The following is an 11,323-nucleotide window of genomic DNA, read 5'->3' as shown; positions in this document are numbered from 1 at the left end:
ATATATATATATATACGATTTATATAACAAAAAATAAATTGTATCTGTATAAACAAATATCATACACGATGTGAGATAAATATTTATGAAGAAATTCTATACTTTGAAATGATCCATAAAAAGAGAAAAGAAAATTTGTATGTTGAAAAAAAATTTGTTAAAAAATCTATCTATGTTAAATATCATGCACGATATGGAATGGATAATAATTAAGAAATTCTAAATTTTGAAATGATTCATTAAAAGAGAGAAGAAAATATGTATGTTAAAAAAAAAATTTGTTAAAAGAATTTATGCGTTAAAAATCATGCCAGATGTGAGATAAATGATGAGAAAAATGATTAAGAAATTTTAGACTCGGAAATGAACTATGAAAAGAGAAAAAACAATTTGTATTTAAAGAAAAAAAAAACAATTTAAAAAAATAGGAGAAAAATAATCAGATTTGTATAATAAGAAATAAGAAAACTTCTTAATCGGCAAAATAATAATGTAATAATAATAATGATAATGATAATGATAATGATAATGATAATGATAATGATAATGATAATAATAATAATAATAATAATAATAATAATAATAATAATAATAATAAGATTTATGTGAAAGGTTTAATCAATTTAATCAAATTTCTTGGCTAAAAAAATTTCTCAGGATGATCATCATCTTGTTGTTGTTAATAATAATTATTATATTGACGAAATTCACATATAATACCTATGTGATTTTGTAATGATATTAAGAATAACAATTGTCTGATATATATTGTCGATGGAATCGATTTAAAAAAGGATTAAAAGGAATCTAAGAGATTCTAAGAAAATTTAGAAACACATTAACATTTCTAATGATATTTGGTACTGATTACGAAGTTCATCTATGTATGTAAAACATCAAATCTTTATGTATTGTATTGAATTGAAACTTTTCAACTTCGTATTTTTGGGCACTGCCTGTGCAAAAGAAAAGAAAAAAAAATAAAGAAACAAATAATAAGAGCCGTGAACGATCAAAATTGATTTATGGAAAAATGTAAACAGAAACATGTATCCTGATGTCACAAAATATATAAGATATATAAGTAGAATCTTACATGTGTATTATATCTATTATGTTGTATCAATTATCTTTTCTTTCTTTTTTTTTTTTTTTTTTTTTTTTTCAATGTAAAAGTACAAAGTGTGTATGATCGTATAAAAGAAAATAAAAAATAATTAAAAGCGACGTTTTTATTCTTTGTCTTTCTTTTTCTTCATATACAGTACTTTTGTCGTTTTTTTTTCTTTTGCATGTTTCTTAACAAACATTAGAGATTACGCCATACTATGTATATACTGCACTCAAAATTAACATGTATGTATGTATGTAAAAGTGCATATGCATTCGCGGAGTCGATTTGTGCTACTTCTTTATCGCGTTCTATTTAATAACACTATACATACATAATGATTAAACTCATTATGTTTTGTATTTGTGTACATTCGAATCTATGTGATATATATATATATATATATATATATATATATATATATATAATTTCACACTTATATGTAAACTTGTTTCTCTATAATGATATCAAATACCATTGAAGGACTCGAATTTTCATGATAAATATTTCCATCGCGAGTTATATTATTCTCTCATAATATGAGAATGTTACTATTTACCAAGAAAAATATCCCTTGAAATATGTTTTTTTTTCTTTTTTTCTTTCTTCTTTCATAAAATACATTAAATGTATCCTACACAAAATATTATATTTATCAAGAAATAGAAATAGAAATAGAGATAGAGATAGAGATAGATAGAGAAAGAGAGAGAGAGAGAGAGAGAGAGAGAGAAAAAAAAGAGAGAGGAAGAAAAAAGAAATATAACGAATATAGTATAGCAAGAAAAATCTTAGCATCGTATATAGTACATATACAACTCATTGTCTCGGAGTATTGAGTTAATTAGACAGACTAGATAAGAAGCAGAAATAAATCTCTACCTGTACAAGATATTTCAAATGACTTATATACCTATCGCCTCATTCTCTTTCCTTTTCATTTTTTTCCTTCTTTTGTCATTCATTCATACTTTTTTTAATTCTATTCTAAAACTGATTCGTGATAACGAATAATATTATATTATCAATTTTCTAATATTCTTATATCAAGTTATATATATATATACATATATATATATATATATATATATATATATATATATATATATAACAAATGATGGAGGAAATACTGCTACACAAGCTTAATTCCCCTTTGACAGCTTTGTAAAACCGATTCATTAAAGAAATGCACAAAGGACTTTTCATTAATAGTACTACAAATAATAAATAAATAAGACTTATGGAACGATAAGTTTGATCGCACTAAAAGTTTCATTATTTTAAAGCCGCAGAGAATCCAATCCAATCCATGATTTCAAGGATTCTAGATTGAAATTAGTTTCTTCGTCTTGATTTATATTCCAAACAATTGATTCTTCATATTATCTCTTTCAAAGTAGAAGAATACAAATCTCAATGAATTTCCTTAGTTATTGTTTCTGCACTGAATTATTATTTCCAAGTTGATCTCCAAGATGGTATATCCGAGTTACAGTGTCTGCTACTTTGGCATTATCTAAAACAAACACGAGTAATACTTGGCAACAGGTAATGTCCGCTAAAATATAATAATATTGTAATATTATAATGAACTCATGAGCATTGATAAATAAAAAAAAAAAAAAAAAAACAAAAAGACAACAATTTCTTGCTTTGTTATGAACATTGATTTCGAAAAACTATATTTAAAGATAAGTAATTTATGAGTCCCACGTGTTCTTTCCAATATATTTGTAATTAATATAGATTTCGAAAAAAAATAAAATTTCATTTACACATAACTATTTATTATTATTTATTAATATCGAACCTCTTGTCATTTTCTAGATTCAGTTTTGGTATGAAATTTAAATTTAGGGCTGAATCACGTGAGCACAATAATAAATTTATATCTTGAGATTCTCTCTTATTTATATTTTTTAATCTTCTTACATTGAAAGACATAGTAAAGCCCAAATTTAATAATCAGTCTTTCACAAAGTATAATTTCAATATAAATATTTTAATCGTGCCCTTGATGATGATGATGATGATGATGATGATTATGATGACGATAATGATGATAATGATAAATGTTTTCAATATTTCAGGCACGTACTTAGAATTTATTTTTATTCCCTTTTGCCTGTTATTATTATTATTATTATTATTATTATTATTATTATTATTATTATTCTACAGACACAGCCAATATATATATATATATATACGCTTCACCGCGAATAATGTGTATGTGTGTGTGTGTGTGTGTGTGTGTATGTGTGATTTTATTATTAAATTTAAATTTATATAAAATTAATTTCTTTTGATATCGTCCAAAGAAATTTTAAAACGAATATTTTGTAAAAATAAACAAATTATATATCGTTTTATATTACTCTTTATAATTCTATTCGATCTTTTCATCTTGTTTTTTTCTTTCTTTTTTTTTTTTTTTTTTTTTTTACACAAATATATAAAACAAACAAAAGAGATATGGAGAGAAGAAATAAGAAGCATTTGTTTATAAGATTGTAACATAAAAGAAAAACAAAAAGGACGTTAATTGCGACTATAGGCAAATGTTTATGGTCCGAGTTACTTATATATAATCAAAATGTCCGTTCACGTTTCACTTCGCGATGATAACGTTAAAAATTAAGAGAAAAACTTTCTCTCTCTTATATCCTAAAAGTAGATTTTTTTTTTCGTTTTTTTTTTCGGTTTTTTTTTTTTTTTTTTTTTCTATAATCCAATATTACATACATAAAAATTATTTTAAGAAAAAAAGTTTTAATTTATGTAAATAAATTTGTTATTTAATAGTTTAACATTTGACAACTTATTTCACGATTTATTAATGCGTCGTCGAATGCGTATAACAACCAGAATGCTTCGTAGAGTATGAATGATGATTAAACTTAAAACTGCAAAGTTATTTTAGTAACGCTGATTTGTCGAAAAAGGAGAAAGAAACAAAAAATATCTAGGTAGAAAATAAAAAAGAAAAAAAGAAAAAATTAAGGAAAATTGACATGAAAAAGTACATGAATAATCTATGGACTATTTGCCTGGAAAAAGATCACTCACTTTGTACATTAAACGTAATCAACTAAAATTAATAATGATTTATGTCTTCTTGTTCTAATAACATTCATACAATTGTTTCTTTACTCAATCTTGTAAACAAGTTTACGGACATGTCCGTACCTGCTGATTTTCGTTTGCAGATTTATCATTGACATCTTTAGTTGTAACATTCCTTTTATCTTGATGGAAGTCAGATTTACTCGATAATTGGGTTTCTAAAGATCCTTCATTGTTCGATGTATTGCTCGAGACTTGAACACCATCCAAATTATGGAATGACTTTTTGGAAGACTGCACATACAGTCTGGATACTTCATTAGTTTTCTCTAAGTTCCTAAAATTAATTTTCTCGATAGTACACTTGTCTTTAATAACATTTTTATTCTGTAATGGTTCAACCTGTTCTTTATATATCTTGTTTTTATTCTCATTAATTCTCAATGTTCCAGATGTCTTTTTCAGATTCTTAGTATCCTCGTCAATTACTTTTTTATCATCGGCCAGTCGTTTTACTCCAATTTTATTATTAATCATCCCGTCGTCCTTATTATCCGAGTATTCTATAACTTTTTGCATTTCTTTTACGGTATGTTCACTGTTAGATTTATTAGCATATAATACTTGCAATGTAGATTCTTTTGTTTGTTTGCTATTAACATCTTGCATTTCTACATCGACTTTATGATGTTCGATATTTACATCGACATAACACATCTTTGACATTTCCATAGGTTGACTATTGTCGTTATTATGACCAGGTGTATCGTAACATGGTGTAGCACTAGGCGCATAAACATTTTCTAATTGATCATACTGATTTATTGATTCTCCACTTTGTTGACTGATCTCTGACATGTTGCCTTCTTTATTATCTTTTGGAAAAAGATCTCGTTCGTATTGTCTACGTTCTAAATCCTGTTGTTCATCCCTCCTTTCGTGTCGTACTTGAGTATTTTCGATAGACACGTTCGATATGGAAGTATTTACATTTTCCAAATTCTCTGTGTTTTCTGTAATAGAGGCAACTTTGGTGAATAATTGAATAGGTCTTTGAAATCCTTTCGACGGATGTGGAGGAATAGATACAACTTCGCATTTACTAAAGCCTACTTCGGGAGAAAGTAAATACTGTGTAAACTTGTTAGGAAAGAATTCAATACTCTGATAATTTTTATATATTCGTTCCTGAAACAAACGAAAAAGTGATTTTTTGCATTCTAATAAAAAAAAAAAAAAAAATTAAGTATGTGTACATGAAAAATTCGAAAAAGGGTAAACAAAAGACTAAAAGATACATACCGTGAGATTCTTTTTTCTACCATAACTACCCCATCCTTGTGGCTCCAATACTAATACACCACCCGGACATAATTGTGCATACATACGTTTGAAAGCTCGTTTTAATCCAGCATCTCCATAATTTAAATGTATCCATTTGGTAATGGATAAACAAAGAATTGTATCAAACTGAGGTTGTTCCAAGCATAAGAGGGCATCATCTTCTAATACATAATTTCCCTATGATCAAATGTAACAGTTTATTAGTATATATTCTATTTGTTATTCTATTCAAATTAAAAATTAATATTACCTGTACAAAAGTAACGTTATAAGGAAAACCTCTATGATTTTTATTTTTAGTGAAACCAGGAATGTCAATGGGTCCGTAATTAATTGGCATAGACATAGGAAAAAAGTTCGTATCTGAATCTCTTTGCCCTTCTCCATTGTCCTCGTTGCTTGCAGGTGACTGAACGCAGTTCACATAATGTTTAACATTCTTGCGTGCAATTTTAATAAGCATTCTATCAATATCGATACCTGTCACGCTTCGTGCCATTAAATCTCTCGCAACTGATAAAGTAATATGTCCAATATTGCAGCCTATATCAAGAATGTCTTTTCCCAAAAATAAGTGTTTACGTTGAGCAAATACGGTCAATCTTGTATCCACAACATGATGTGGATTACGGTATCCATAATATTTATTGTAATTACCATACTGATAACGGGCATCCTTTTCTTTAAAATTTGGTAACGGTTGTTGTTTTTTCTTTTTATCTTGGCTAGGACGATGTTGTGGTCTAGGCTTCCATGCACCAGGTTGAGGAATAACTGGACTCACTATTTTATCTTTCACATCCAGCTTCCTTAATCGCTTATCTTTAAGGTCGTCCAATATTTTTAAACGTAATTTAACTTTTTCCTTATTTGGACTTTCCACTTTACATTCTTTAACTTGGTTTTCTGGTGGAGAATCAGAAGCAATGTCTTCTGACAAAGATGTAACTCTTTCCGAGGCACTACTACCATTCGACTCTACAGAATTTATAATATCGTTATCTTTCATCTCTATTTCCTGGACTTCCTTTGCGTCATCTTTCCCAGAGCCTGAAGAAGCACGTTTTCGCTTTTTGTTACGTCGTTTGGAGCCTTTTTTTGTTGGAGAAATAAGTTGTTTTTCATATTCCTCATTATCGTTACAATTGCTTAAATTAAGAGGATCACAAATATTTGGTGGAATTATAACTTCAATTGCTTCTTTTTTGTGCTTAGGCGTCGGTAAGGGACTGGATTTTGGAGTAACTGCATTCATAGCTCTATTCACTTCTTCGTCTTGCATACTATTTAAATTTAACGGATCACATATATTACCACCCAACAGAAATTTAGTCGGTGGTATGATAATACCCTCCTTCTTTCTACGTTTGTACGGTGGAAAAAATTTAGTATTATTGGTAAAACTTTGTAATCGCTTCCGTCCAAATTTAAAATGACGACTATCTTCGTGCTTGTGCTTTTTATGTGAAGAACTGAAGACTTTTCGAGATTTTTCATTATCTTTCTTGTTAATCTGATTGGCTTTCGTGGAACGATCATCTTGAGCAGTGGCAGACATTGTTCTAATAAAAAACAAGAATCAATATTAAAATATCAATCGGAGCAATACAAAGCATTAATTAAAAAATATAATAAAAACAATATTACTCAATATGCTTATATATATATATATATATATATATATATATATATATATATATATATAATAAAGTTACAATAAATCCAGGAAACTTAAGATTTATATTCTAACGTGTTGTTCATAAGATAACATAAAAAAGAATCACATGACTTATATATTTTTAATAAAGACAAATAATTCCAAAAAGTAAAAAAGTGAAAGTTGTTTATATATAGACACAGCAGACCTAATTCTGAGATATAAAAGTGACATATTATATATATTATTCACAAATATTTCCTATAAAAAAATGTGAAATAAATAGTAGAAAAACTTTTCGATGAATTATTTTACGTAACAACGTAATAATATAAAAAATTTCACTATTTTTGAATCAACATATAATAATTTATAGGTTGAACGTGTAATAACGAAATATTCGTAGTATCTACGTAAAATTTATCGTTCCCGCGATCGCGCATGCGCAGAACAAATTCGTGCGCACTGTAAACGGAATGATCACTAATACCCGAAGTTTTCGTTCGGCATTTCGCCGCTTTATAACCGTACCACGTTAATAACTTACCTTTTATTAGTTTTTAATTGTTATCAGTTAATTCCAGACGCAATGTCTCCCAGAATCAAACATAAAAATGTTGACTGATCGATAATACACAAGAGGAACACAGGAAAGCACACTCGACTCAGAACTCTTCCTCTGCACCCATTGACGGTAGAAAATAGCTGCTTCGCTCGCTCCGCTCAAACTCCATTTTCTATGTGGATAGCTGACGCGAAGCCGAAGTCACCTTCGGTTACCTTCGGCAACCGAGCCGAATTCAATCATAAAAAAGAGCGATCGCGTCACTAACAAAATAGTCATTCTATGATAGTCCAGAAACAACTTGATTTCATATACGATTATTATTATTAAATATATAATATATTTTATCGATACAGAAAGAACACATATACTCACACACACACACATATGTATATGCTTTTGTATTTGTACTTATAAAATGCAAGTTAACGTCAAAAACCGTTAATACACCATTTCTTTTTCACGATATATGTATATATATATATATATATATATATATATATATATATATATATATATATGTAGTTTATAAAATAAATCTAAAATAAAAAATTTCAAATTAAAATATTAACTATTTCAGCGTAAATATTTTTATTTTAATCGTATGACTTTTTTCTTTTGTTTTTTTTTTTCTTTAAATCAAAATTATTCATATGAAAATTAATTAGATTTGTATGCGATATAAATGATAAATAGAAAGAGAGAAAAAAAAGAAAACAAAAAACAAATAAAAAATTATGTATATTATACAATGAAGTAATATCAATCAATAATACAAATTACCTGATCAAATTAATCTAAAGAGTCATCGTGTTGGTTTAATTTATTAAATCGTTTATACATTTACCAATACATATGAGAATATGTGTATGTCAGGAGTTTTGATTTCAATTATCTCATCGAAGAGGCAATAAATTTTTTTTCTCTCTCTCTCTCTCTCTCTCTCTCTCTCTCTCCCTCTCTCTCTCTTTCTCTCTCTCACCTCTTTTATTATAGTATTAATATTATGATTAAACTCGATCAAATTTCATCATTAATAGTCCATTTCTATTGGCTAACATCGTCCTCGTTAGTTACCGTGTGTAATCTCGTGCGAACCCCGTATTAAATGTGGCGGGTTTCTCGACATTAAATTATTGACTTTTCATAAAAACGTTATTGTAGTATTTAAAATATCTGAGGCACAAATTATTGAAATTTAGAAAAAGAATTGTCAATTTAAAAAAACCATTTTAATTCAATATTTTTCAATTTATATATCTACAATATATATATATATATGTGATGAATTTCTCTAAAAGTTCTCTACTTAATCTTAATTCTATTGAAGAAATAGAACAAAATATGAAAAATTTCAGTATAAATAGTAAAAAAAATCTTTTTCATTATTATGACGTAACAACTTCTCAAATTTGTGACAATGAAAACCCTCTTGAACAATGTTCCTATGTCTGTACAAGATCATATATTTCTTCAACTGAAACTGATTTACCAAAGGTATCTCTCTTTCTCTCTTTTTATCAAATATATATAAAACCAAGTTATTATATAAATAATATTTTAATTATACACTTTATATATAGAATATTAAATTATGTAAGTAATTTCTATTGTTAACATATTTTTTTATTCTAATAAGAAGGAAATTTTTTTTCTTTTGCAAATAAGTTCTTCTTATATAAATATTATATGTAATGATGATTAGAATCATTTATTAAAAACAATTAATACATAGAATGAGACAATAGATATTATCTTTGCTTTACAGCACAATCAAGAAAATTACATTGTTCTAACAGACAATAATATTGGAATTAGTACACAGACACCAATGGTAAAAAGACCTTTATTGATACCTACAACGCCAATAAAGAAAAAGAAACAATGGAACAGAAACGAATTAAAGCCAAAAAAGTTAATGTATCAAGATGAAAGATTCTATGAGATCAACGATAGGGATAGTGGTGTCGTTCTTGAATCCGAAAATTATTCTGAAATATGTAGTACTATAAAATACAATATATTTCAACAAGAGAATAAAAAAACAGAGAAAATATCTAATATAAAAGGAGTAACACAAAATTCCAATGTATTAATAGAACCAAGAATTACTAGATCGATAACAAAAAAGTTACAGTTGTACAATAAAAATAATGAAAATAATACACAAGAAATACACGAGATAGTAGAAACACCAAGAAGTACAAAAAATAATACAACGACAAAGGCTACATGTAGTAAAAAGTCAACTAATTATAGTAAAAAGAATCAAAACTTTTATGAGAGAAAAGGTATTAACATTAGAAATGATTTAACTCATTTACGTATATAATGAGATATATCAATATTTCTACAAAAAATATATTTAACTACTTAATGTCTTAACTTCATCCAGAAAAGTTAATATATTGTAAATATTTGTATTCCATTGCACAATATAATCGTATTTAATGAAAGAACGTTTAAATGTTTCATTCGTTTTATTTAGTGCATAGTGTGATCGTTGATAATTAAACTTGTTAATTTTTAAAAAGAGAAATTTTATTATTTTAGAAAATAAGATAAATAATTTGGATAGATCACAGTACATTGTATGTGAGAACGATCACAATATGCCAATATTGTCTCAATACAATGGCAATGAAACATGGCAAGATAAGTTACAATGGTTACAACCACGTCGAGACGTAGGTATGTGGATACAATGTTGTCGAAAAAAATGTAAAAAATGGAGGTATACTGTAGACTATCATGATCCAATAGATGTACCTGTTATATGGTACTGCGAAATGAATTCTGGTAAATAAATTTCTCACAATAAATATATCGCATAAAAAAAAAATGTCACTATTAAATAAAATATTATAAAACTCTACACTTTGTTAAACAATTATTGGCATAGTTAAAATATTTAATATTATAGATATAAAACTAGCCTCATGTGTTATCCCGGAAGAACCTAAGCCACAAGAAATAGAATCTGATTTAATAGAAAATAAATATAATGCTGGAAGTATAGTGTGGGCAAAAAGAAATACTTACTTATGGTGGCCTGCTATGGTGGATGATTGTCCTATTAAATTTAGATATTATGAATTAAAAAAGAACTCTATAATTCCTGTAAGCATAAATAGATATATAAATGCAATATTTCTTCTTTATGATTATAATAGAGTTTTTTTTATAAATATGCATAGACATGCATATCTATATACATGCTCAAATTGAATATATTACATTAATTTATACATAATTATAGGTGAAATATCATGTGATATTTTTTGATAAAAAAGAACTAAAACATTCATGGGTTAAATGTAAAAGTATTAAACCTCTTATCAACAATAAAAATAATGTATTTCTTGAAAAGGTATTTACATAAAAAATTCTAATGTATATAATATATGAATAACTTTGTAAAATAAATATAAAATTTTGTTGTTTATAATTCATAAGCTTAGTACTTTTCCTTTTTTACAGGCTTCTAATAATGTTAAATATGGAAATAGAATAAAAGAAAGTTATGATTTAGCTTGTAGTGCTATTCCAATGACGATTTTGGAAAGATTAAAAAATTTCA

The 11,323-nt window shown here is 26.8% G+C and overlaps 2 protein-coding genes and 1 long non-coding RNA gene across 8 annotated transcripts in view; 1 reads left to right on the top strand and 2 right to left on the bottom strand.

The window, feature by feature from the left end:
• Positions 1–2,228: 2,228 nt before the first annotated feature.
• On the bottom strand, positions 2,229–8,108 carry LOC118445139 (7SK snRNA methylphosphate capping enzyme). 5 transcript variants are annotated; one of them, XR_004839163.2, is made up of 5 exons: positions 7,726–8,105; positions 5,772–7,083; positions 5,480–5,698; positions 4,181–5,365; positions 2,229–2,627 (listed from the first exon to the last, which is right to left on the bottom strand). XR_004839163.2 is itself a non-coding variant. In XM_035874190.2 (5 exons), exons 2-5 carry the CDS (start codon positions 7,077–7,079, stop codon positions 2,613–2,615), a joined length of 2,607 nt encoding a protein of 868 aa, XP_035730083.1. In that variant the 5' UTR covers positions 7,080–7,083; positions 7,726–8,104; the 3' UTR covers positions 2,230–2,612. The 5 variants fall into 5 exon arrangements, 4 of the variants coding, with proteins under 4 accessions (XP_035730083.1, XP_085521091.1, XP_085521090.1 ...); XM_035874190.2 differs by having other exon boundaries at positions 2,230–2,627; positions 4,301–5,365; positions 7,726–8,104; XM_085664965.1 differs by lacking the exon at positions 2,229–2,627 and having other exon boundaries at positions 4,018–5,365; positions 5,772–6,079; positions 6,179–7,083; positions 7,726–8,108.
• Positions 8,109–8,395: 287 nt separating this feature from the next.
• Positions 8,396–11,323, top strand: part of LOC146873247 (uncharacterized) — a 3,312-nt gene continuing 384 nt past the window's right edge. The window contains exons 1-6 of the mRNA XM_085664695.1: positions 8,396–9,240; positions 9,512–10,034; positions 10,297–10,542; positions 10,667–10,863; positions 11,003–11,113; positions 11,224–11,323. The exon at positions 11,224–11,323 is cut by the window's right edge and continues 384 nt beyond it. Coding sequence (XP_085520821.1) covers positions 9,028–9,240; positions 9,512–10,034; positions 10,297–10,542; positions 10,667–10,863; positions 11,003–11,113; positions 11,224–11,323 — 1,390 coding nt within the window. The 5' untranslated portion in view covers positions 8,396–9,027. The remainder of the gene's footprint in view (positions 9,241–9,511; positions 10,035–10,296; positions 10,543–10,666; positions 10,864–11,002; positions 11,114–11,223) is intronic.
• Positions 10,069–11,323, bottom strand: part of LOC118445192 (uncharacterized) — a 1,774-nt gene continuing 519 nt past the window's right edge. Inside the window, exons 2-3 of one of the 2 annotated variants that reach the window (XR_014983813.1) lie at positions 10,786–10,816; positions 10,069–10,702 (exon numbers count right to left, since the gene is read on the bottom strand). This is a non-coding gene — a long non-coding RNA (uncharacterized LOC118445192). Of the gene's footprint in view, positions 10,703–10,785; positions 10,862–11,323 lie in introns of both variants that reach the window. The other variant, XR_014983814.1, reaches the window with a different exon arrangement.

Source organism: Vespa mandarinia, chromosome 2 (assembly GCF_050613455.1).
Source record: "Vespa mandarinia isolate Hongniang chromosome 2, ASM5061345v1, whole genome shotgun sequence".
Lineage (NCBI taxonomy): Eukaryota > Metazoa > Arthropoda > Insecta > Hymenoptera > Vespidae > Vespa > Vespa mandarinia.
This window is presented reverse-complemented; position numbering and strand designations above follow the sequence as displayed.